This window comes from Ranitomeya imitator, chromosome 6, assembly GCF_032444005.1.
Source record: "Ranitomeya imitator isolate aRanImi1 chromosome 6, aRanImi1.pri, whole genome shotgun sequence".
NCBI classification, from domain to species: Eukaryota; Metazoa; Chordata; class Amphibia; order Anura; family Dendrobatidae; genus Ranitomeya; species Ranitomeya imitator.
Genome location: NC_091287.1, coordinates 194,187,733 through 194,212,550, shown reverse-complemented (window position 1 = coordinate 194,212,550; position 24,818 = coordinate 194,187,733). Strand labels below are relative to the sequence as shown.

Genomic DNA, 24,818 nt, shown 5'->3' with positions numbered 1-24,818 from the left:
TGCAGCTTCTTCCTGTACTGAGGGGTCACATGATGCCGCTCATTACAGCAATGAATATGCAGCTCCACCTCCCATAGGGGTGGAGCCGCATATTCATTGCTGTAAATGAGCGGTAACTGTGACCGCTCAATACAGGAAGAAGATGCAGCGCCGGGAGAAGCAGGGACCGCGCCGGGAGCTGGTAAGTATATGGGGAGGGGAGCGCTGCGAGATATTTACCTGCTCCTCGCTCCTGTGCAGCTCTGTCTGCAGCGTCCTCTAGCAGTGACGCTCAGGTCAGAGGGCGCGGTGACGTAGTCAGTGCGCGCCCTCTGCTGAGCGTCAGTGCTGGAGACTGAGCCACACGAGGAGCAGGCAAATATTGAACGCGCCGGCGTCCTGAGCGAAGAGAGGTATGTGATTTTTTTTTTATTACAGCAGCAGCATTATATATTGAGCATTTATGGGGCCATAATCAATGGTGCAGAGCAATATATATGGGGCACAGCTTTCTATGGAGCATCTATGGGGCAATAATGAATGGTGCAGAGCATTATATGTGGCAAAGCTTTATATGGAGCACCTATGGGGCCACAATGAACAGTGCAGAGCATTATATATGGCACAGCTTTCTATGGAGCATCTATGGGGCCATAATGAACGGTGCAGAGCATTATTTATGGCATAGCTTTCTATGGAGCATCTATGGGGCCATAATGAACGGTGCAGAGCATTATTTATGGCATAGCTTTCTATGGAGCATCTATGGGGCCATAATGAACGGTGCAGAGCATTCTATATGGCACAGCTTTCTATGGAGCATCTATGGGGCAATAATGAACGGTATGGAGCATTATATGTGGCACAGCTATATACAGAGCATCTATGGGGCAATAATGAAAGATATGCAGCATTATATGTGGCACAGCTTTATACAGAGCATCTAAGGGGCAATAATGAACGGTATGCATCTATTTTTGTTTTTGAAATTCACCGGTAGCTGCTGCATTTCCCACCCTAGGCTTATACTCGAGTCAATAAGTTTTCCCACTTTTTTGTGGCAAAATTAGGGGGGTCGGCTTATACTCGGGTCGGCTTATACTCGAGTATATACGGTAAGTTCAGATTTATACTATATATATACTCAAAAAAAGGAAAAGCAGCACAAAATAATTGAAAAAAAGTGGACTTTAATGCCTGAACGGCGTGGCAACGTTTCGGATGTGTTATCCTTTGTCAAGGCTTGACAAAGGATAGCACATCCGAAACGTTGGAACGCCGTTCAGGCATTAAAGTCCACTTTTTTTCAATTATTTTGTGCTGCTTTTCCTTTTTTTGAGTTTATTACTTTTTGACCATTGGATTGCTGGTTGGAAGAGCTCTGCATGCCTTGTAAGGTAGTAATTTGATGCTGTTCCAATTTTTATATATATATATATATATATATATATATATATATATATATATACACATACGAGGGGCGATCCAAAAGTAATGATAATCGGTTATTTCTATTGCACACAGAAATTAAAATAAAATGTTTTCTTCTCTCTTAGGTACCCACAAGTCCAGGAAAAAAAATTACTTAAATAGACCACGATTCCCGGGAGTTACATTCATTTGAATATGAACTGCCGAGGAGTGAACATCAAAATGGAAAAAAACGAGCTCAGAGCTGTCATCAAATACCTCTGCTTGAAAAAAATGACTACCAAAGACATACACAGCGACTTGGTGGAAACATTGGGGGACTCTTCTCCTCCATATTCCACAGTTGCACGCTGGGCCAAGGAATTTAAGCTGGGAAGAACATCGACGGAAAATGAACATCGTGAAGGACGCCCATCCACATCCCTCAATGAAGAAAACGTGAAAAAAGTTGAAGAAGTTGTATTGGCAGATCGAAGAGTGACTATCAGGCATGTAGCTGAGGTCCCAGGGATCTCATATGGCAGTATTCAAAGAATCCTTGCAAAAGAATTGCATATGAGAAAGGTCTCCGCGCGTTGGGTGCCAAAAATGTTAACCGACGAACAAAAGAAGAATCGAGTTGACATTTCAATAGCAAATCTCGAAAAGTTCCAAGCAGACAAGGAAAATTTTTTATCACGTTTTTTGACCATGGACGAGACCTGGATCCACCACTTTGATTCCGAAACTAAACAACAATCGATGACATGGAAACGAGCCGACGAACCGACGCCGAAGAAATTCAAAGTGTCAAGCTCAGCAGGGAAGGTTATGGCGTCCGTTTTTTGGGACGCTGAAGGAATTATTATGGTGGACTATATGGAGAAGGGAGCCACTATTACAGGCTCCTACTACGCAGAACAAATAAGAAGATTGCAGGAGGCTATCAAGGAGAAAAGGCGCGGCAAACTGCGGGCTGGAGTGTTGTTTCACCAAGATAACGCGCCGGCTCACAAAGCTGCTGTTGCCATGGCTACCATTCAAGAAGCAGGCTTTGAATTGGTGGAACACCCCCCTATTCACCAGATCTAGCCCCCAGTGACTTCTTTCTCTTTCTTCGGCTCAAGGAACACCTCCGGGGCAAGAAATTTTACGACAATAGCGACGTGATAACCGCTGTTGGGGATTTTTTTGAGGGTCAAGATCAAGAATTTTTTTCGAAGGGAATTCTAAGTTTAGAAAAGAGATGGACTAAATGTATAGACTTGTTAGGAGACTATGTAGTATCATTACTTTTGGATCGCCCCTCGTATATATATATATATATATATATATATATATATACATATATATATATATATATATATATATATATATATATATATATATATACACACCATTTTTCAAATTTTTTCACACATGCCGTGCTAAATGAAAAAAAGTCATTTAGCATATTGGCTTTTTCCTCATCCTCATCCACCATTTCACCCAGACTATTTTTAAGGGGGCCAACACTATAATTTTTTAGTTTCTTACTATTTATGTAGTTAAAGAATATTTTAGGATTATTTTTACTCTCTCTGGCAATGAGTCTCTCTGTCTCAATCTTTGCTGCCTTGATTTGCTTTTTACAGAATTTATTTAATTTTCTATATTTATTTAATGCCTCCTCACTACCTACTTCCTTTAATTCTCTAAATGCTTTCTTTTTATCACTTATTGCTGTTCTGTTTGATGAATCCTGTCATAAATCACACTCTGTGAGTATCTCCAGGCTCTTTATTCACATCATGTCTCAACCTCCATTACATGAATTCCGAGTACAACAACATCCAACAAGTTCCAAACAAAGAATATAGAACACACATAAAAGTAGTGAGACCCCTAGAGGCCACATGAACATATAACATATTGCTACATCCTTTCTCTTTTAACTAGAGGAACAATAAAAGATACTAAACTAATGTATACTATGACAAAGTTAGAAATTAACCTAGTACGTCCAGTTAGATATAATCTTTGAGGTGCGCCGGCTTTTTGCTAATTCTGCCAGCTCTGGTAATATAAGATGTGTCACTTTCTACATCTGGTACATCTGGTAGTTCTTCTGATATTGTCTATCTCTGGCCAGAGTCCTCACCCTGATGGTCAGCTGTCACTGTTGGTGCCTGACTTGTACTTGCTGCCTCGTTGTCTTGGGTGTCTGGATACTGTTCAAAAGGCCATGAATCATCTCTTTCTTGCGTTTTCCTCAAATATCTTCGATTCCTCCTTAGTCTTCTTCCATCGTCTGTTAGAATTTCGTAAGACCGAGGTCCCAGTTTCTGGACAACCTTTGCCTTTTGCCAGTGTTTGTCAAATGTGGTGCTTGGCTGCAGCCGAATGTTGTCATTTCTCTGGAGCTCAGGCAGATCCTTTGCAGATTTATTGTAATAGAAAGCTTGCCTAGCTTGATTCTTCTGTAATTTAGCTTCGATGTTTCCCAGCAGCTTTGGCTCTAACAGATGACATGCAGTTGGTACTAGTGTCTTTGTACGCCTACTCATGAGCCTCTGTGCCGGACTGCTTTCTAGGCTTTGGGTGGGTGTGTTTCTATGATCCAGTATAGACAGATATACATCAGCACCCGCCTGGTTTGCTTTCTGCATGAGTCTTTTGGCCGTTTTTACTGCTGACTCTGCTTTCCCATTACTCTGAGGATATCTTGGAGAAGACGTCTGGTGTTCAAATTCCCATTTCTTACTGAAAGTTTTGAATTCTTCCGACGTAAACTGTGCCGCATTGTCAGAGAAAACGATATCTGGAGTGCCATACCTGGCAAAATGGTCCTTGAGTTTTTTAATCACTGTTCTCGCCCTTGTGTCCTGCACCAAATCAACCTCCCAGAAGTTAGAGAAATAGTCCACTGTAATCAGGTATTTGTCATTCCATGTGAACAAGTCTGTTCCTATTTTTGACCAAGGCCTATGTGGAATTTCATGAGGTTGCAATGTCTCCTTTGGTTGCTTATCATTGCAGGATGCACATATTTCACATTGTGCTATGTAATTTTTTATGTGGTCATTCATTCCTGGCCAATAAACTGATTCTCGTGCACGACGTAGGCATCCTTCCATGCCTAAGTGAGAAGAGTGCAATGTCTTCAATATGCCTCTTCTGAGAACTTCAGGTATAACAGCCCTGTCTCCTTTAAAGATGATTCCTTGCTGCACTGACAATTCATCTCTTATGTGGAAGAATGGTGAGACTTCCCTCGGAGCATGCTGCTTGTATTTTGGCCAGCCCTGCAAGATGACAGTCTTTAAACTCTGGAGACTTTTATCCTTCTCTGTAAAAGTCTGGATTTGCTTGACCTTTTCTTTTGACACTGCAAGGCAGTTACACATATTGATGGTTTCAATGTCTTCCTCCTCATCATTTGTGATAGGAAGGTAAGCTCTGCTTAGCGTATCTGCAATCAGTAAATCTCTTCCTATACAGTACCCGATGTCAACATCATATTTCTGAAGTCGCAACAGCATGCGCTGTAGTCTCTTTGGGGCATTTAGTAATGGTTTCTTTGTAATGCTCTCCAATGGTTTGTGATCCGACTGCACTGTTACCCGTCGACCATAGGTGTACTGGTGAAACTTCTCCATCCCAAATACCACAGCCAGTAGTTCCTTCTCAATCTGCGCATATCCCTGCTCTGTTGTTGTAAGGGCTCTGCTTGCAAATGTAATTGGCTGTTTGTTCTGCATTAATGTGGCTCCAAGGCCTTTTTCCGAAGCATCACATTGTACCACCACTTCTCGATCTGGATCGAAATACTTTAGGGTTGCTGTATCTGCAATGGCATTCTTTACTGCTCGGAAAGCAGTCTCCTGGCTTTCTGTCCATTCCCAGCGCACATCTTTGTGGGTTAGCTGTCTCAGTGGCTCACACATGTCTGACAGATGTCTGCAAAATTTTAAGAGATAATTCACCATGCCCCAAAAATCATTGTACTCCAGAAACATCAGTAGGGGTAGGCAAATCTTGTATTGCTCTCACCTTTTCAGGATCCACTTTGACCCCAGTTGAAGTCAGTCGATGACCAATATAGGCCACTTCTGTCATTTTCAATTTGAATTTGTCCAAATTCAGCTTTATGTTTTTTTCTCTGCATCTGTCCAAAAATTGTATCATCTTCTGATCGTGATCCTTGATTGCAGATTCCATATTTTCACCTTCTCCCACTACTAGGATATCATCCGCTATTGTCTTCACTCCAGTAAGTCCTTCCAAAGCCTGCATCAATTTCTGCTGGAATATCTCTGGAGCAGGTTTTAGTCCCATGGGCATTTTCAGCCATTTAAAGCGTCCAAATGGTGAAGAAAATGTTGTCAATAAACTTGAATCTTCAGTCAGGGCCACATGCCAGAATCCATTTTTTACATCACATACAGAAAATATTTTAGCCTTTGATAAATCTGGTAGAACATCATCTAATGTTGGCATTGGGTAATGATTTCGTTTCAGCGCCTTGTTGAGTGGCTTAGGATCAATACATATTCTTAACTTGCCCGATGGTTTCTGCACTATGACCAAACTGCTGATCCAATCTGTGCTCTTATGGACTGGTGCTATCATGCCTCTTCTCTGTAGATCTTGCAGTTCTACTTTCAGCGGTTGCATTAAAGCTACAGGCACTCTTCTTGTAGGTAATCTGGTGGGCTGCACTGTGTTGTCAATTTCTAGCCTATATTTACCTTCAAAACATCCATCACCTTCAAATACATCAGCATACTCTGCTTTTATTTTCTGCATGTCCAAGCTGTGCTCTGCATTTAGTTTTGGATTTTGTATATCCTGGGCAACTTCAACAGACATAATGTTCTGAGACTGTACTTTTATTAAGTCCATTGCCTGAACTGCTTTTACTCCCAGTAATGGTACATGGTTACCACCCCGTAACACGGTAAATTCAACTCTATAACTCTTTCTGTTACATGGGTTTCGTATTTTTAGCTTACATGTCCCCATTGGTTTCAGAACACTTTTGTTGTACATCACCAGTACCTTGTCAGTTGGCTCAATAGAAACCTGTTTGTTTAGCAGATCAAATGAAATTACATTGCAGCTTGCTCCACAATCCAGCTGAAATCTAATGGGCTTCTCATCCAACAAGAATGTTGCATAAAGCTGCTTGGCATCCTTCACTACTGACTGCCCAACTACATTGACTTTCTCTGTTGTAGACTGCATTTGTAGCCATGTAATGTCCTCTGCACTGTCAGTGTCTGGTGTCACAGTGTGGAGCTGTCTGTACTGTTTGCCTCTTCCTTGCCTGCAGACAGCAGAGGAATGATTCTTCTTGCCACATGACCTGCAGGTTTCCCCATATGCTGGACACTTGGTTTTGTCTCTCTCATGTCTTTTCCCACAATACTTGCAGTGGACAGTGTTTATAGGGTAGTCTGGTCCTGTCTTTCCTTTCATAGATACTGCATGTACCTTGTCATCATCATTCTCACTGGTGCCTGCCATCATCTTCAGGATGTGCTTTGTGAGCTCAGCAGCCCTGGAGATTTGCATACATTTCTCTAAAGTCATGCCTTCCTCTCTCAGTAATCTTTCTTTGAGATGACTGTCCTTTATGCCACACACCATTCTGTCCTTGATTAGACTGTCCCTGATCTCTCCAAAGCCACATGTTTCTGCAAGTCTCCTCAGCTCTGTCAGATATCTGTCCACATTTTCACCATCCTCCTGATGTCTTGTGAAAAACTTATATCTTTCCACTGTCTTATTCTTCTTTGGGTCACAGTGTTTATCAAATGCCTGCACAATGTCTGCTAGGAGGAGGTTGTCTGTGTCTGGGAGCAAGGTGTGGGCTAATTCTCTGCCATTTTCCCCAATTAGGTAATAAAACAGCTTTACTTTCCGTTTGTCATCAGTGGGGCCCACAGTCAGATCCACATACAGTGTAAACTCTTCCTTCCAATGTCTCCAAGTCTGGGACAGATTACATGAAGTGACATCCAGTCTCTGAGGGGGCTTCAGACCAGTCTCCATTTTTCTGTACTGTCAGGGAATCTGTACTTACAGTTGCAGTGGTCTGTGCAGTTCCAGCCTCATATAAGCTCTAAGAATTTGCAGGTTCTGTGCCCGGCTGCCACCATGTTCTGTTTGACGAATCCTGTCATAAATCACACTCTGTGAGTATCTCCAGGCTCTTTATTCACATCATGTCTCAACCTCCATTACATGAATTCCGAGTACAACAACATCCAACAAGTTCCAAACAAAGAATATAGAACACACATAAAAGTAGTGAGACCCCTAGAGGCCACATGAACATATAACATATTGCTACAATTGCGCCCCTTACAGCTCTATTTAGCCATATTGGTTTCATCCTATTTCTAGTATGTTTATTCCCATACAGTATATACTGTGCACAGGTCCTATCCAGGATGCTAATAAACGTCTCCCATTATCTTTGTGTATTTTTGTGTCTCAGGATATCGTCCCAGTTAATTGCACCAAGATCCTCTCTCATCCGTTGGAAATTTGCCCTCGTGAAATTTAGTGTCCTTGTAACCCCTCTATTACACATCTTTTTAAAGGATACATGAAAGCTTATTATTTTGTGATCGCTATTTCCGAAGTGACCCCCAACCCGTATATTTGCTATGCGGTCTTGCCTGTTGGTTAATATTAGGTCTAGCAGTGCCCCCCTTCTTGTTGGGTCCTGAACCAGTTGTGAGAATTGGAGAAGTCAGTAAGAGGAGGCCAAAAGCAAGCTATGTGTCAGCAGGGGAAGGTGGGGCAATTTTAGTTAACAATTTCTCTTTCTAACCCAGGCACGGTATGTGTAAAGAGCTCCATGAAGTAACCTGTAGTTTCGCCTGAGGCATCCTTCATTTTTGGTTTGGGTGAAGGACACAAGGAAACGTCTTGTTCCTGACCGGGAGCATCCACTGACGACTCGCTGCTTTTATATTTGGAACTTTCTGAAGAGGAGGCGAAAGAGCTAGAGGCTGAGTCAGCAAGGAAAGCCAAAACTTTTTCCTGCTGCTCCGAATTTAAAAGTTGTTTTCCTACGCCCAGATAAGGGAACCTTCGAGGCCTTGTGTAGCCAGACGATGACGCTGGCTCAACACCTCCAGCCTTAGGTGCCATTGTGCTTTTGCCACTACCACCAGATGCACCACCACCACCATCAGTACCAGCTGGCAACCACCGCCCATGGCCTCTTCCACCAGACTTCCTCATTTTTTGGAAAATCTAACCAAAATAACAACCGTTATATGGTACTGTAAAACAAGGTAGAAGGTGTATATAAACTTTGTGAGAATTTGAATCTCACTTTTTTTTTGGACTGAGACTGAACCAAAACTCTGGCCCTGTGCATAAAACAACACAATGTAAGTGGCAGAAAGTGGCTGGAAAATATATGAAAAAAATACAAGGACTGTAGTACAATTTCAATCTCCCTACAATGAGGAAAAGTATGGCAGCAATAAAAAGGACTGCTGCACACAAAAGTGTGGACAAATAAACAAGATAACTGTGCAGAAAGGGGCAACAGGCGTTTTGTAATTGTACCAATGGAGGGCACCACCTTAGATATACAACATGAGTCAGAAAATCCTGAATCCCCCTCAACAAGTAAACAAGCACCAAAGATTAGTAGAAAAAAGACATGTTGTAAAGGAGATCAACAGGACAAATAGTAACTAGTTATCAAAAATAGTTTATTATTAATGAACAGTACAATAAGCAAACAACACAATTAAAAACAATTAAAAACACAAGGAGTGCCCGTAATAACGGGAACCGCAAGACATAGCCCACAGACAAAAATACTTAAATATATTGGCACCTGAGAGAGCTAGAATACATAGCAGGGCATAACCAGGAAAAGGAATGATCATAAAGGTATATGTATCATAACCCAAATGTTTAAATAGATATTACAATGGAGTAACGCTGGAAAGCACCTATTACTGCTAACGAACAGACTGTGACCATGTAGACAGTATGCAAATCCAATCACCTAGCTAAAACCTATAGTGGTCCAAATACCATAGTCACCACAGGAATAATATGGTAGCCCAACCTAGGAACTAGTCTAATAGTGAGGATATATTGTGTGGACACACCAATAAAGTACGAAAAATACAAGACCCATGCGGGGCAATAGCAGGTGGATCACAAGTCCAAGTCACCGGTCCAGTCTGTCCTATCAGTCAGGGTGCCAGTCAGAGTGTCGCAGGGTAGTCCATGGGGCTATGTTGCCCTACGCGTGTCGCCGCATACAAGCAGCTTCATCAGGGGCAGGTATGTCCACTTTAACCAAGACTAAACTTATATACAACTTACATAATCGCAGGATTGATCCCAGCTGGGGAAAGGAGCCACGGGTCCAGGACTGGAAACTGAGGCGGCACCGCCGCACGATCACCGCGCAAGCGCAGGGGGGAAGCCGACCCCACCGCTGTGGGCAGTACGGCACAACAAGTCAAAGAAGAAACACAGCGCACTGCGCAGGCGCAAAAGGAGAAAACTGACCTCACCGCTGTAGGCGGGTCGTTCGGCGCAGTAGATGCAAGTAGAGGAGGCGCGGTAGCCTGAGTACTGCACAGGCGCAGGGGGGAGGCTGACCCCACCACTATGGTCGGTACAGCATAATAAACAAAAAGGAACCCTAGAAATGCGTACTGCGCAGACGCAACAAGGAGACTGACCTCACTGCTGTAGGCGGGTCGTACGGCGCAGTAAATACACATAGAGACGGCGTGGTTACCCGAGTACTACGCAGGCGCAGGGGGGAACTGGCCACACCTGCTATAAACAGTGTGGCAGAGAGCATAAAGTCAGCGTGGTTACCCACATTCTGCGTAGGTAAAAAAGAGGAGGAGGAACTGACCTCACCACTGTAGGCGGGTCGTACGGCGCAATGAATACAAGGGAACCATAGTAACCCGATGCATCAGGTCTCAGGCCAAAAAAAATTAATTTTTGCCGGCAAACATCCCAAGAATTTAGCGTAAGTGCCATATAGATGCTAACATAGCAGCTATATGCAGACCGTGCGATCAGAGGTTTCCATGGTTAGAAACTCCCACAGTAGCCCAATAAGAGGAGGTCTAGGGGAAAGACAGACCCAAACCTAAGCCAAGGCGGGCATCACCGTAATAGATGTTCCCTAGAACGAGACCTTTGTCTTATTATTGGCTGCCGCATTTACAATAGCTTATTAAGAAAAATATATAAAGTAATTACCAATAGGCATAAGCTGGTGACAGATGCTACAAACGCACATGTGCAAATACCAAGTAATCTTAGTCATGAAAAATACACAGACCTGACGAAGATGTTCATGCTGTAAAGAATGTATATTTTTTTGGGTACCACAAAAAGGAAATAGAACCATGTCATTGCATGCATACGGCCAAAAGATGAAGAAAAACATATATAAAGTATACGTCTAGATAGATAAAATATCCTATTTATTGTTGACCATGTTGTAGACGAAGGCTCATTGCCAAAAAGGCACATGGTGAAAAGACATCATGGTAACTACAGAGAAGACATAGCAGCCGCCATTATTCTACAAATATCCAAGGTACAGACCTAATGAAATTGTTGTTGTTGTTACCACACTTCAGGGCTTATGGATGACTATAGAAGAAGATTCTTACCACATTAATAAATAAATATAGCACAAATAGACACAAATGAGCAGACGGCCAAATGACCCTGGTTCCAAGGATCAGGGGTCACAGGTTTACTGATGCTCAAAAGGGAATATTAAATAAAATTAAACAGTACACAAAGGGCATACACAATGCCATTGTACAAAGGCACAGAATGGTGTCCAAACATAGTAAGATGGCACCAAGGGACAATTGTACAAGATGACCAGACTCAAAAGCTAGTCAGTCACCTGGGTGGACACATAGAGAACAAAAGATGCAGAATACCAATAACATCTAACAATAGTTCGAGATAGATTAGGTGGATACCAAATGGATGTGTGTAAGGTACAGTTAGGGCCAGAAATATTTGGACAGTGACACAAGTTTTGTTATTTTAGCTGTTTACAAAAACATGTTCAGAAATACAATTATATATATAATATGGGCTGAAAGTGCACACTCCCAGCTGCAATATGATAGTTTCCACATCCAAATCAGAGAAAGGGTTTAGGAATCATAGCTCTGTAATGCATAGCGTCCTCTTTTTCAAGGGACCAAAAGTAATTGGACAATGGACTCTAAGGGATGCAATTAACTCTGAAGGCGTCTCCCTCGTTAACCTGTAATCAATGAAGTAGTTAAAAGGTCAGGGGTGGATTCCAGGTGTGTGGTTTTGCATTTGGAAGCTGTTGCTGTGAGCAGACAACATGCGGTCAAAGGAACTCTCAATTGAGGTGAAGCAGAACATCCTGAGGCTGAAAAAAAAGAAAAAATCCATCAGAGAGATAGCAGACATGCTTGGAGTAGCAAAATCAACAGTTGGGTACATTCTGAGAAAAAAGGAATTGACTGGTGAGCTTGGGAACTCAAAAAGGCCTGGGCGTCCACGGATGACAACAGTGGTGGATGATCGCCGCATACTTAATTTGGTGAAGAAGAACCCGTTCACAACATCAACTGAAGTCCAGAACACTCTCAGTGAAGTAAGTGTATCTGTCTCTAAGTCAACAGTAAAGAGAAGACTCCATGACAGTAAATACAAAGGGTTCACATCTAGATGCAAACCATTCATCAATACCAAAAATAGACAGGCCAGAGTTAAATTTGCAGAAAAACACCTCAAGAAGCCAGCTCAGTTCTGGAAAAGTATTCTATGGACAGATGAGACAAAGATCAACCTGTACCAGAATGATGGGAAGAAAAAAGTTTGGAGAAGAAAGGGAACGGCACATGATCCAAGGCACACCACATCCTCTGTAAAACATGGTGGAGGCAACGTGATGGCATGGGCATGCATGGCTTTCAATGGCACTGGGTCACTTGTGTTTATTGATGACATAAGAGCAGACAAGAGTAGCCGGATGAATTCTGAAGTGTACTGGGATATACTTTCAGCCCAGATTCAGCCAAATGCTGCAAAGTTGATTGGGCGGCGCTTCATAGTACAGATGGACAATGACCCCAAGCATACAGCCAAAGCTACCCATGAGTTCATGAGTGCCAAAAAGTGGAACATTCTGCAATGGCCAAGTCAATCTCCAGATCTAAACCCAATTGAGCATGCATTTCACTTGCTCAAAGCCAGACTTAAGACGGAAAGACCCACAAACAAGCAAGACCTGAAGGCTGCGGCTGTAAAGGCCTGGCAAAGCATTAAGAAGGAGGAAACCCAGCGTTTGGTGATGTCCATGGGTTCCAGACTTAAGGCAGTGATTGCCTCCAAAGGATTTGCAACAAAATATTGAAAATAAAAATATTTTGTTTGGGTTATGTTTATTTGTCCAATTACTTTTGACCTTCTAAAATGTGGAGTGTTTGTAAAGAAATGTGTACAATTCCTACATTTTCTATCAGATATTTTTGTTCAACCCTTCAAATTAAACGTTACAATCTGCACTTGAATTCTGTTGTAGAGGTTTCATTTCAAATCCAATGTGGTGGCATGCAGAGCCCAACTCGCGAAAATTGTGTCACTGTCCAAATATTTCTGGCCCTAACTGTATATATGTAAACATCCAGCCCTACTCAGGTGCCAAACTAGTCCCATTGACTCAAATAGATAGAACCCAAGAGTGCAAACAATATCCTACGACATCAAGTAAAGTTATTACAGCTGTTTGTGGAATCCTATAATAACCCAGGTGCCAATATATTTAAGTATTTTTGTCTGTGGGCTATGTCTTGCGGTTCCCATTATTACGGGCACTCCTTGTGTTTTTAATTGTTTTTAATTGTGTTGTTTGCTTATTGGACTGTTCATTAATAATAAACTATTTTTGATAACTAGTTACTATTTGTCCTGTTGATCGCCTTTACAACATGTCTTGAAAGGGGCAACAGGATTGTTGCTTTTAAAAAAGCAGTTGGTTTGCACAACAGCGTGCAAACAGCAATGCAGCTATCAGGGAGCCTTATAAGGCATCCTAATAAGCTACAGAGCTGATGCACAAAAATATAGCCTCCACTGTCCCTGCAAAATAATGGTGGTGTTGGACAGTGGAAATCGCTACAGCACAAGCAGTTTGGGGGTTAATCTTTCCTCCCTAACTATATCCCTTCTTCTGATGAAGCTGCAGCAACCTCTCCCTATGCTAAGATCGGCAGAAGTAAGATGGTGGTCGGCGTGCACGCCCCTTTATAGCCCCTGTGACACCGCAGAAAGCAAGCCAATCACTGTCATGCCCTTCTCTAAGATGGTGGGGACCGAGACTTTTGTCATCACGCTTCCCACACTCTGCATCCTCCTTCATTGGCTGAAAAATGGCGCTGAAAGCGTCATATGAAATGCGACTTTTGCGCGCAGATTGCCGACCTCATGGCCGATCCCACACTAGGATCGGGTCGGGTTTCATGAAACCCGACTTTGCCGAAAGTCGGCAATTTTTTAATTTGTCCGATACATGTTTTCTTTGTGTCACATATTCTTCTTTCTCTTTCCCTTTGTTATTTATTTATTTTTGTTTATCATGCGCTTTGTAAATTTGTCCACATATCATTTTGGATTATATTGCTCCACATGTTAGACCAAGGGAAGACCTCAAGAGAGGGCTATGTTGGATAGTAAAGTCCCTTCGCGGTTCTATTCATGTTGAAGAGCTTTTTCTTTTTCTTTATATTTCTTATTGTTAGATTTAGGCGGTTTATCACACATGCGCTACGTTTCTTGCATTTTGGGTTGTCTGTGCCACCTCCTAGCGCTGTATCTGTTATGTCCCTATTGCGGGACTCTTTGCGGCGCACTGCGCATGCGCCGGTTTCTGTTTTCTCCATACCTCTTACGAGCGCTTGCGAGCGAAACCGGATATGATCTCATCAGTTTACGGCATTTATACCGGGTTTACGGCACACCTCACATCATCTCGCCCTGAGCCACGGGACACATACATACATACATACATACATATGTGTATATATATATATGCTTGCGAGCAGGGCCCTCATTCCTCCTGGTATCTGTTTTGAACTGTATTTCTGTTATGCTGTAATGTCTATTGTCTGTACAAGTCCCCTCTATAATTTGTAAAGCGCTGCGGAATATGTTGGCGCTATATAAATAAAAATTATTATTATTATATATATATATATATGTATATATATATATATATGTGTATATATATATATATATATATATATATATATATGTATATACACACACACACTATATATATATATATATACATACACACACACACACACACACACACACGCACGCTGATACATACATACATACATACATATACACATATATATATATATATATAATATAACGCTGGGAGCGTCACCCTGTCCGAAGCCTTTATAGACTGCGTCGGCGCAGTCTGGGCCTCACAGAGTGACGCTCCCGGGAGATCGCGGTAAGCGTTAACACTGAACGCACACCGCGATCTCCAACAGAGAAGCAGGGACCGCCAGGAGGGTGAGTGTCGGCTATATTCACCTGTCCTCCGTTCCACCGCTGCGCGCCGCCATCTTCCCGGTCCCCGGCCTGTGACCTTCAGTTCAGAGGGCGCGATGACGCGCTTAATGCGCGCCAGCGCCACCCTCTGACTGACCAGTCACAGCCAGAGGACCGGGAAGATGGCGGTGCGCAGCGGTGGAACGGAGGACAGGTGAATATAGTAAGTGCTGGGGGGCCTGAGCTGGCGGCGATACCGGCACCTGACCCCCACAGCGCGCCGGTGTCCCCGCCTGCCCAGGCCCCCCAGCACTCGGCGCCCAGCGACGATAGGTGAGTATGGTATTTTTTTTTTTTTTTATATATATTGCAGCAGCATACGGGGGCATATAGAATGGAGCATGTTAAGGGGGCCATCAACCATAATGGAGCAGTGTACGGGGGCATATAGAATGGAGCATGTTAAGGGGGCCATCAACCATAATGGAGCAGTGTATGGGGGCATATAGAATGGAGCATGTTAAGGGGGCCATCAACCATAATGGAGCAGTGTACGGGGGCATATAGAATGGAGCATGTTAAAGGGGCCATCAACCATAATGGAGCAGTGTGCGGAGGCATATACCATGGAGCATGTTACGGGGGCCATCAACCATAATGGAGCAGTGTACGGGGGCATATAGAATGGAGCATGTTAAGGGGTCCATCAACCATAATGGAGCAGTGTACGGGGGCATAGAGTATGGAGCATCTTATGGGGCCATAAACCATAATGGAGCAGTGTACGGGGGCATATAGTATGGAGCATCTAATGGGGGCCATAAACCTTTATGGAACAGCGTACGGGGCATACACTATGGAGCATCTTATGGGGGCCATAAACCATAATGGAGCAGTGTACAGGGGCATATACAATGGAGCATCTTATGGGGGCCATCAACCTTTATGGAGCAGTGTACGGGGCATATACTATCGAGCATTTTATGGGGGCCATAAACCTTTATGGTGCAGCGTATGGGGCATATGACAGGATGGGGACGCAGGATGGGTGCAGCACATGACAGGATGGGGACGCAGGATGGGTGCAGCACATGACAGGATGGGGACGCAGGATGGAGCAGCACATGACAGGATGGGGACGCAGGATGGAGCAGCACATACCAGGATGGAGACCATATACCAATATAAATGCTCACCACCCGGGCGTAGAACGGGTTCAATAGCTAGTATAATATAACGCTGGGAGCGTCACTCTGACCGAAGCCTTTATAGACTGCGCAAGCACAAGCGCCAGCGCAGTCTGGCCCCCACAGAGTGATGCTCCCAGGAGATCGCGGTATGCGTAAACACTGAACGCACACCACGATCTCCACCGGAGAGGCAGGGACCGTGGACGCGCCAGGAGGGTGAGTATATTCACCTGTCCCCCGTTCCAGCGCTGCGTGCGGCTCCGTCTCCCGGGTCCCCTGCTGTGACGTTCACAGTTCAGAGGGCGCGATGACGCTCTTAATGCGCGCCGGCGCCGCCCTCTGACTGACCAGTCACAGCCAGAGGAGCCGGAAGATGGCGGCGCGCAGTGCTGGAACGGGGGACAGGTGAATATAGCAAGTGCTGGGGGGCCTGAGCTAGCGGCGATACCGGCACCTGACCCCCACAGCGCGCCGGTGTCCCCGCCTGCTCAGGCCCCCCAGCACTCGGCGCCCAGCGACGATAGGTGAGTATGGTATTTTTTTTTTATCTATCGCAGCAGCATACGGGCCATATACAATGGAGCATCTTATGGGGGCCATAAACCATAATGGAGCAGTGTACGGGGGCATACACACTGGAGCGTCTTATGGGGGCCATAAACCTTTATGGAGCAGTATACGGGGGCATACACACTGGAGCATCTTATGGGGGCCATAAACCTTTATGGAGCAGTGTACGGGGGCATACACACTGGAGCGTCTTATGGGGGCCATAAACCTTTATGGAGCAGTGTACGGGGGCATACACATTGGAGCGTTTTATGGGGGCCATAAACCTTTATGGAGCAGTGTATGGGGGCATACACACTGGAGCGTCTTATGGGGGCCATAAACCTTTATGGAGCATCTTATGGGGGCTATAAACCATAATGGAGCAGTGTACGGGGGCATATACTATGGAGCATCTTATGGGGGCCATCAAACATAATGGAGCAGCATATGGGGCATATGGATGGGAGAAGCAAATTAAAGAATGGTGGCGCAGGATGGGAGCAGCACATGACAGAACGGGAGCGCAGGATGGGAGCAGCACATGACCGAATAGGGCAGCACATGACAGAACGGGGGTGCAGGATGGAAGCAGCACATGACAGAACAGGGGCACAGGATGGGAGCAGCACATGACAGAACAGGGGCACAGGATGGGAGCAGCACATGACAGAACAGGGGCGCAGGATGGGAGCAGCACATGACAGGATGGGGGCGCTGGATGGGAGCAGCAAATGACAGAATGGAGGCGCAGGATGGGTGCAGAACATGTCAGAATGGAGGCGCAGGATGAGTGCAACACATGTCACAATGGGGGCGCAGGATGGGTGCAACACATGACAGAATGGGGGCGCAAGATGGGTGCAACACATGGCAGGATGGGGGCGCAGGATAGGTGCAGCACATGACAGGATGGGGACGCAGGATGGAGCAGCACATGTCAGAATGGGGGTGCAGGATGGGTGCAGCACATGACAGGATGGGGACGCAGGATGGAGCAGCTCATGACAGGATGGGGACGCAGGATGGAGCAGCACATACCAGGATGAAGACCATATACCAATATAAATGCTTGCCACCCGGGCATAGAACGGGTTCAATAGCTAGTATATATATATATATATATATATATATATGTATATATATATTGTAGGGGTTTCACTCACTTAGGTGCGACGGCTGACACTCAGGAGGCATGTTTCTTTAAAAGTTCACAGGGTTTATTGCTTCATAAACCACATAGCAAGATAACAGAAAGCAAATAGCCTTTAGCTCAGGAAAAGAAAAACAAGGGTCCAGTCCTTCAGGCTCTGTCCTGGAGCCTTAACACACTCTGGAGGGTTTCACCTCCACACATCTGCTGTGTTAAACATTAGCCTTTCTTTTATAGGACTAACCACACCCAGGAACCCATCACATGATTAGACATGTGGTTATGACATCACCACAGGTCCTGAAACACACATAGGCAGGGTTATGTTACAGCGACAAGCCACCTATGCGGCACATATCTCCCGTCGACTATACAACCTTCAGCCTCGCTACATATATATATATATATATATATATATATATATATATATATATATATATATATACAGTGCAGACCAAAAGTTTGGACACACCCTCTCATTTAAAGATTTTTCTGTATTTTCATTACTATGAAAATTGTAAATTCACACTGAAGGCATCAAAATTATGAATTAACACATGTGGAATTATATACTTAACAAGAAAGTGTGAAACAACTGAAATTATGTCTTATATTCTGGGTTCTTCAAAGTAGCCACCTTTTGCTTTGATGACTGCTTTGCACACTCTTGGCATTCTCTTGATGAGCTTCAAGAGGTAGTCACTGGAAATGGTTTTCACTTCACAGGTGTGCTGTCAGGTTTAATAAGTGGGAGTTCTTGCCTTATAAATGGGGTTGGGACCATTAGTTGTGTTGTGCAGAAGTCCGGTGGATACACAGCTGATAGTCCTACTGAATAGACTGTTAGAATATGTATTATGGAAAGAAAAAAGCAGCTAAGTAAAGAAAAACAAGTGGCCATCATTACTTTAAGAAATGAAGGTAAGTCTGACCGAAAAATTGGGAAAACTTTGAAAGAGTCCCCAAGTGCAGTTACAAAAACCATCAAGAGCTACAAAGAAACTGGCTCACCTGAGGACCGCCCCAAGAAAGGAAGACCGAGAGTCACCTCTGCTTCTGAGGATACGTTTATCCGACTCACCAGCCTCAGAAATCGCATGCTAACAGCAGCTCAGATTAGAGACCAGGTCAACGCCACACAGAATTCTAGCAGCAGACACATCTCTACAACAACTGTTAAGAGGAGACTTTGTGCAGCAGGCTTCATGGTAAAATAGCTGTTTGGAAACCACTGCTAAGGACAGGCAACAGGCAGAAGAGACTTGTGTGGGCTAAAGAACACAAGGAATGGACATTAGACCAGTGGAAATCTGTGCTGGTCTGATGAGCCCAAATTTGAGATCTTTGGTTCCAACCACCGTCTCTTTGTGTGACGCAGAAAAGGTGAACAGATGGACTCTACATGCCTGGTTTCCACCGTGAAGCATGGAGGAGGTGGTGTGATGGTGTGGGGGTGCTTTGCTGGTGACACTGTTGGGGATTTATTCAAAATTGAAGGCATACTGAACCAGCGTGGATACCACAGCATCTTGCAGCGGCATGCTATTCCATCTGGTTTACGTTTAGTTGGACCATCATTTATTTTTCAACAGGACAATGACCCCAAACACACCTCCAGGCTGTGTAAGGGCTATTTGACCAAGAAGGAGAGTGATGGGGTGCAGTCAACAGACCTGAACCCAATCGAGATGATTTGGGGTGAGCTGGACCTTAGAGTGAAGGCAAAAGGGCCAATAAGTGCTAAGCATCTCTGGGAACTCCTTCAAGATTGTTGGAAGACCAGTCTCGTGACCACCTCTTGAAGCTCATCAAGAGAATGCCAAGAGTGTGCAAAGCAGTCATAAAAGCAAAAGGTGGCTACTTTGGAGAAGCTAGAATATAAGACATAATTTCAGTTGTTTCACACTTTATTGTTAAGTATATAATTCCACATGTGTTAATTCATAATTTTGATGCCTTCAGTGTGAATTTACAATTTTCATAGCAATGCAAATACAGAAAAATCTTTAAATGAGGAGGTGTGTCCAAACTTTTGGTCTGTACTGTATAAAAATATATATATATACACTTTATCCCCTTTTGTGACACTTTATGCATGCACTTTTGTATGGGTTTATATCTTTGATATACGCTCACGGTTATACACTATTCTCTGTTTTATCTTGGGATTTCCTTTATTGTGCATCCCTCTCCCCCTTTTTTTCTCTTTTAATTTTCACATCCCTTCTTTGTCCTGTAGGATACTCATGTTTGGATCAATCAATAATAAAATTATCATTATTCTCTTTCTTCTTCACGGTGGTACTTTGTTTGCAAGGAGTCTCTGTTGTCTTCTTTTCTATTAAAAAATCTTTTTCTTTGGAGAGATTTATTCAGCCACACATCTTGTCGAAAATTTGTCGTTTTGGACTAAATGGATTGTAATTATGTAAAATGTATTCGTTTTGTTCTGTTATTGTAGACTTCCTTGAAAAAGGCAGAGTATGCCGAAACGTTGGAACTTTGATGTCTGTTATTTTTTGCTGGCTGTCTACTAATAAATCCATCCTTGTTGAGAGTAAAAAATTGTGGACTTGTTGAGTGCCGAAGGTTATCTTCTTTGTATGAAGTGCAATATGTCTGGAGAAAACAATGTCAGAATCACTGGGATCCGTTGAAGCGTTCCAGAGTTATAATCTCATAAAGGGACAGTGGTCAGAATTATAAAAATTGGCCCGGTCATTAACGTGCAAACCACCCTCGGAGCTTAAGGGGTTAACTAATCATTTTTTTCACTGTCACATTTTCAGATTTCCGGACAAATTTGTTTCCTTTTGCCATCTCACCATCCAGGCTTTTGATCGACTACTTCACATTCTGTCACCCCATCTGACATTGAGTGATACGGTGATGAGGAAGGCCATCTCTGCAGAGCAAAGGCTGCTCATCATCTTGCGGTAAGTAACAAATTTTTTGTTTGTATGTCATTAGGGCTCTTTCACATGTCACTGTGTCCGGTACGTGTGATGAAAGTTTTCAAATTAATGGGTCTATGCACGTCAGCGTGTTTTCGCCAGCCCTGTATCCGTGGGCAAAACATGCTGACATGCCAGATTTTTACCATTTGCAGGGTCCACAAAGTGTCCCGCTCACGTGCACATGGAGAACACACATTGATGTCCTCTGTGTGACATGCATTGGTGAAGGAGCGCTACAGGAAGCGCTGTTCCCTGGTGGCAGATGATGAAGATGCTATCATCATTCTCCCCTGGTCTGCATGATTTCTGCGCCATCAGGAAGAATGGAATTTGTCTTCAGCACCTGCCACCGTGTAAGTGCGCTTGCTGTTGCGCTTTTTCCCTGCTTGTCATTTGTGTGAGAATGATGCAGCACATGGGCGACATGCGCTCGCTTCACACACAGACACATGGATATTTCTGGTACAGTGTTTTACGTTACGTGAAATATCATGTTTAAAACATGGCTGGAACTTGTCAGCATTTTTGTCTGGTATAAGATGCGCCCACTGTCTTTTATGGCTTATCTACAGCATTCTTTAACCCCTTCATGACCAGGGGATTTTTCGTTTTTCCGTGTTCGTTTTTCGCTCCCCTTCTTCCCAGAGCCATAACTTTTTTATTTTTCCGTCAATTTGGCCATGTGAGGGCTTATTTTTTGCGGGACGAGTTGTACTTTTGAACGACATCATTGGTTTTAGCATGTCGTGTACTAGAAAACGGGAAAAAAATTCCAAGTGCGGTGAAATTGCAAAAAAAGTGCAATCCCACATTGGTTTTTTGTTTGGCTTTTTTGCTAGGTTCACTAAATGCTAAAAATGACCTGCCATTATGATTCTCCAGGTCATTACGAGTTCATAGACACCAAACATGACTAGGTTATTTTTTATCTAAGTGGTGAAAAAAAATTCCAAACTTTGCTAAAAAAAAAAAAAAAAAAAAATTGCGCCATTTTCCGATACTCGTAGCGTCTCCATTTTTCGTGATCTGGGGTCGGTTGAGGGCTTATTTTTTGCGTGCCGAGATGACGTTTTTAATGATAGCATTTTGGTGCAGATACGTTCTTTTGATCGCCCGTTATTGCATTTTAATGCAATGTCGCGGCGACCAAAAAAACGTAATTCTGGCGTTTCGAGTTTTTTTCCCGCTACGCTGTTTAGCGATCAGGTTAATACTTTTTTTTATTTGATAGATCGGGCAATTCTGAGCGCGGCGATACCAAATATGCGTAGATTTGATATTTTTTTTATTGATTTATTTTGATTGGGGCGAAAGGGGGGTGATTTAAACTTTTATGTTTTTTTTATTTTTTTCACATTTTTTTAAACTTTTTTTTTTAACTTTTGCCATGCTTCAATAGCCTCCATGAGAGGCTAGAAGCAGGCACAAGCCGATCGGCTCTGCTACATAGCAGCGATCTGCTGATCGCTGCTATGTAGCAGAATTGCACGTGTGCTGTGAGCGCCGACCACAGGGTGGCGCTCACAGCGACGGGCAATCAGCAACCATAGAGGTCTCAAGGACCTCTATGGCTACAATGGAGACGCATCGCCGACCCCCGGACATGTGACGGGGGTCGGCGATGACGTCATTTCCGGCCGCCCGGCCGGAAGCGGTAGTTAAATGCCGCTGTCTGCGTTTGACAGCGGCATTTAACTAGTTAATAGGTGCGGGCAGATCGCGATTCTGCCCGCGCCTATTACGGGCACATGTCAGCTGTTCAAAACAGCTGACATGTCCCGGCTTTGGTGCGGGCTCACCGCGGAGCCCTGCATCAAAGCAGGGGAGCCGGCATCGGACGGTATAGTACGTCCGATGCCGGTAAGGGGTTAATTAACTCCCCGGGTCAGAGGAGAGAGGAGATAGATGAGAAAAATTAGACACATAATTTGGATAATACCCATGGGTGCGGCGCTATCGTCTGATCTTATCTGATAGCTGTGTCGCAGGTCCAGGTCCTGCGCCTCCCTTCTTCTTGCGATACCACTCTCCTGCTAGCTTCATCACTCTACTGCATAGGCGTACTTTTTTATCCTGATGAGGATAGACCAAAGTCCGGAGGTGTGCATGCGCTGGGCCTCTCAAACCTTTCCTTGCGCTTGCTCACTGCAGGAATTAGTTCTGCCCTCAACAGGCCAGATAAGTACAGCTGAGCAGTAGAGCGTTGAAGCAAGCAGGAGGGTGGCAGTGGTGCGAAAAGATTGGAGTGGCTGGACCTGCAAGTCCCATCTGACGTGACCGCTGGTTTATTTTTTTTATACCCTTTGTGTTGGACTGGGGTGTTATGGCCAGCATTATAGAATGCTTTAGATAACACATGAAAGGTGGTGGCCGAATATTATATCGCTCTAACAGCTGACAGGTGTCCTTAATGACATTTCTAATAATCTTTTTTTTCTTTGCAGATTTTTGGCCACAGGAGAGAGCTATACATCCTTGCACCTCCAATTTAGAGTTGGTAAATCCATCATCTCTAAAATTGTGAGGCGCGCTTGTAACGTGATCTGGCAGAAGTTGCAGTCCATCGTGATGCCTTCACCAACCGAAGAGACTTGGCTGCAGGTTGCAGCAGGCTTTCATTCTGTGGCCAGTTTCTCAAACTGCATAGGTGCAGTCGATGGTAAACATGTAAGGGTTCAGCAGCCACCACGATCAGGATCACACTTCTTTAATTATAAGAAGTATTTTTCTGTGGTCCTGATGGCGGTGGCTGATGCACATTACAAATTTGTTGCCATTGATGTTGGTGCCTATAGCAGTACTGGGGACTCTCGGGTGTTGCGAACATCACAGATTGGTCTACAAATTCTTCAAGATTGTGGAACGCTCCCAGCCCCAAGACCTTTGCCGGGTTCCACACATCCAGTGCCCTTTGTGATAGTATCGGATGATACTCCCTTAATGACAACCCTGCTGCGCCCACACCCACGAAGGGGACTGAATGCTCAGTGGAGGATTTTTAATTATCGACCGAGTCGTGCACGCAGATATGTGGAATGCACCTTTGGGATCATGAGTAGTCAGTGGAGGATCTTTCACACACCCATCCAGTTGGACATAGACACTGTTGAAGCTGTGATTAAGGCTTGCTGTGTACTCCATAACTATGCTCGTGAATACAGCACTGACGTAGATGTGGAGTACCAGCAGCCAGTATTTAATCCAGTGGTCAATGTGGGTCAGGGAAGGCCCTCCAACTCGGGTGTGCGTGTGAGAGAAACCTTTGCTGACTACTTTATGAGTAGTACTTTGAGTCCAGAAGGTGCCGTGCACTGGCAATACTCCTGTGCTGGTGTTGAGCAGCCTGAGCAGCAGAGAAGGATGCATCAAGATTGACCCACCAAAACTAAGATGCCAAGATCACTATCAAAATGTCTGAGAAGCCAAGATCACTATCAAAATCTGTTGGAAGAATTCAAGATCAATATAAAATTGTGTTTTATTTATTTTTTTTTATTTAATCTAGATTTGTATGTAATAAGCATTTATTTGTTAACTTCATGTGTTTTTTTTCTATTTACTAAGTGATGTTTGTTGAAACAAATCATCATGATTCTTCTCCTTCCCATAGTCCCGTGCCCATATATACCAATCACACATCCTCCATCCCATAGTACAGTGCCCATATACCCATCATACACATCCTCCATCCTATAGACCAGTGCCCATACACCATCATACACATTCTCTATCCCATAGTCCATTGTACATATACCCATGACACTGTCAGACATAGAGGCCTTGTCTAGTCCCCTTATGCTAAAGTATATAAAAACCAAAAATGACATTTTTAAATATAACTATTTTAAAACCAATAAATAAATGATGACAAACATTGTCATTCTTTTTTCAATATGAAAACATAAGAAACTGTAGGCCAAATAAATATTTTTTTGGACCTCATAACAAAACATTTGCCAGGCGTCAACAAAGTTGATTGCTCTTTTGGTACTGAAGTCGGCCTTTTGTTGGCAACAT

General features: G+C 43.8%; 1 protein-coding gene across 1 annotated transcript in view; it reads left to right on the top strand.

Moving 5' to 3' along the window:
- Positions 1-24,544, top strand: part of LOC138643339 (uncharacterized) — a 63,033-nt gene extending 38,489 nt beyond the window's left edge. Inside the window, exons 3-4 of the mRNA XM_069732262.1 lie at positions 20,634-20,780; positions 23,246-24,544. Coding sequence (XP_069588363.1) covers positions 20,634-20,780; positions 23,246-24,176 — 1,078 coding nt within the window. The 3' untranslated portion in view covers positions 24,177-24,544. The remainder of the gene's footprint in view (positions 1-20,633; positions 20,781-23,245) is intronic.
- Positions 24,545-24,818: the final 274 nt, after the last annotated feature.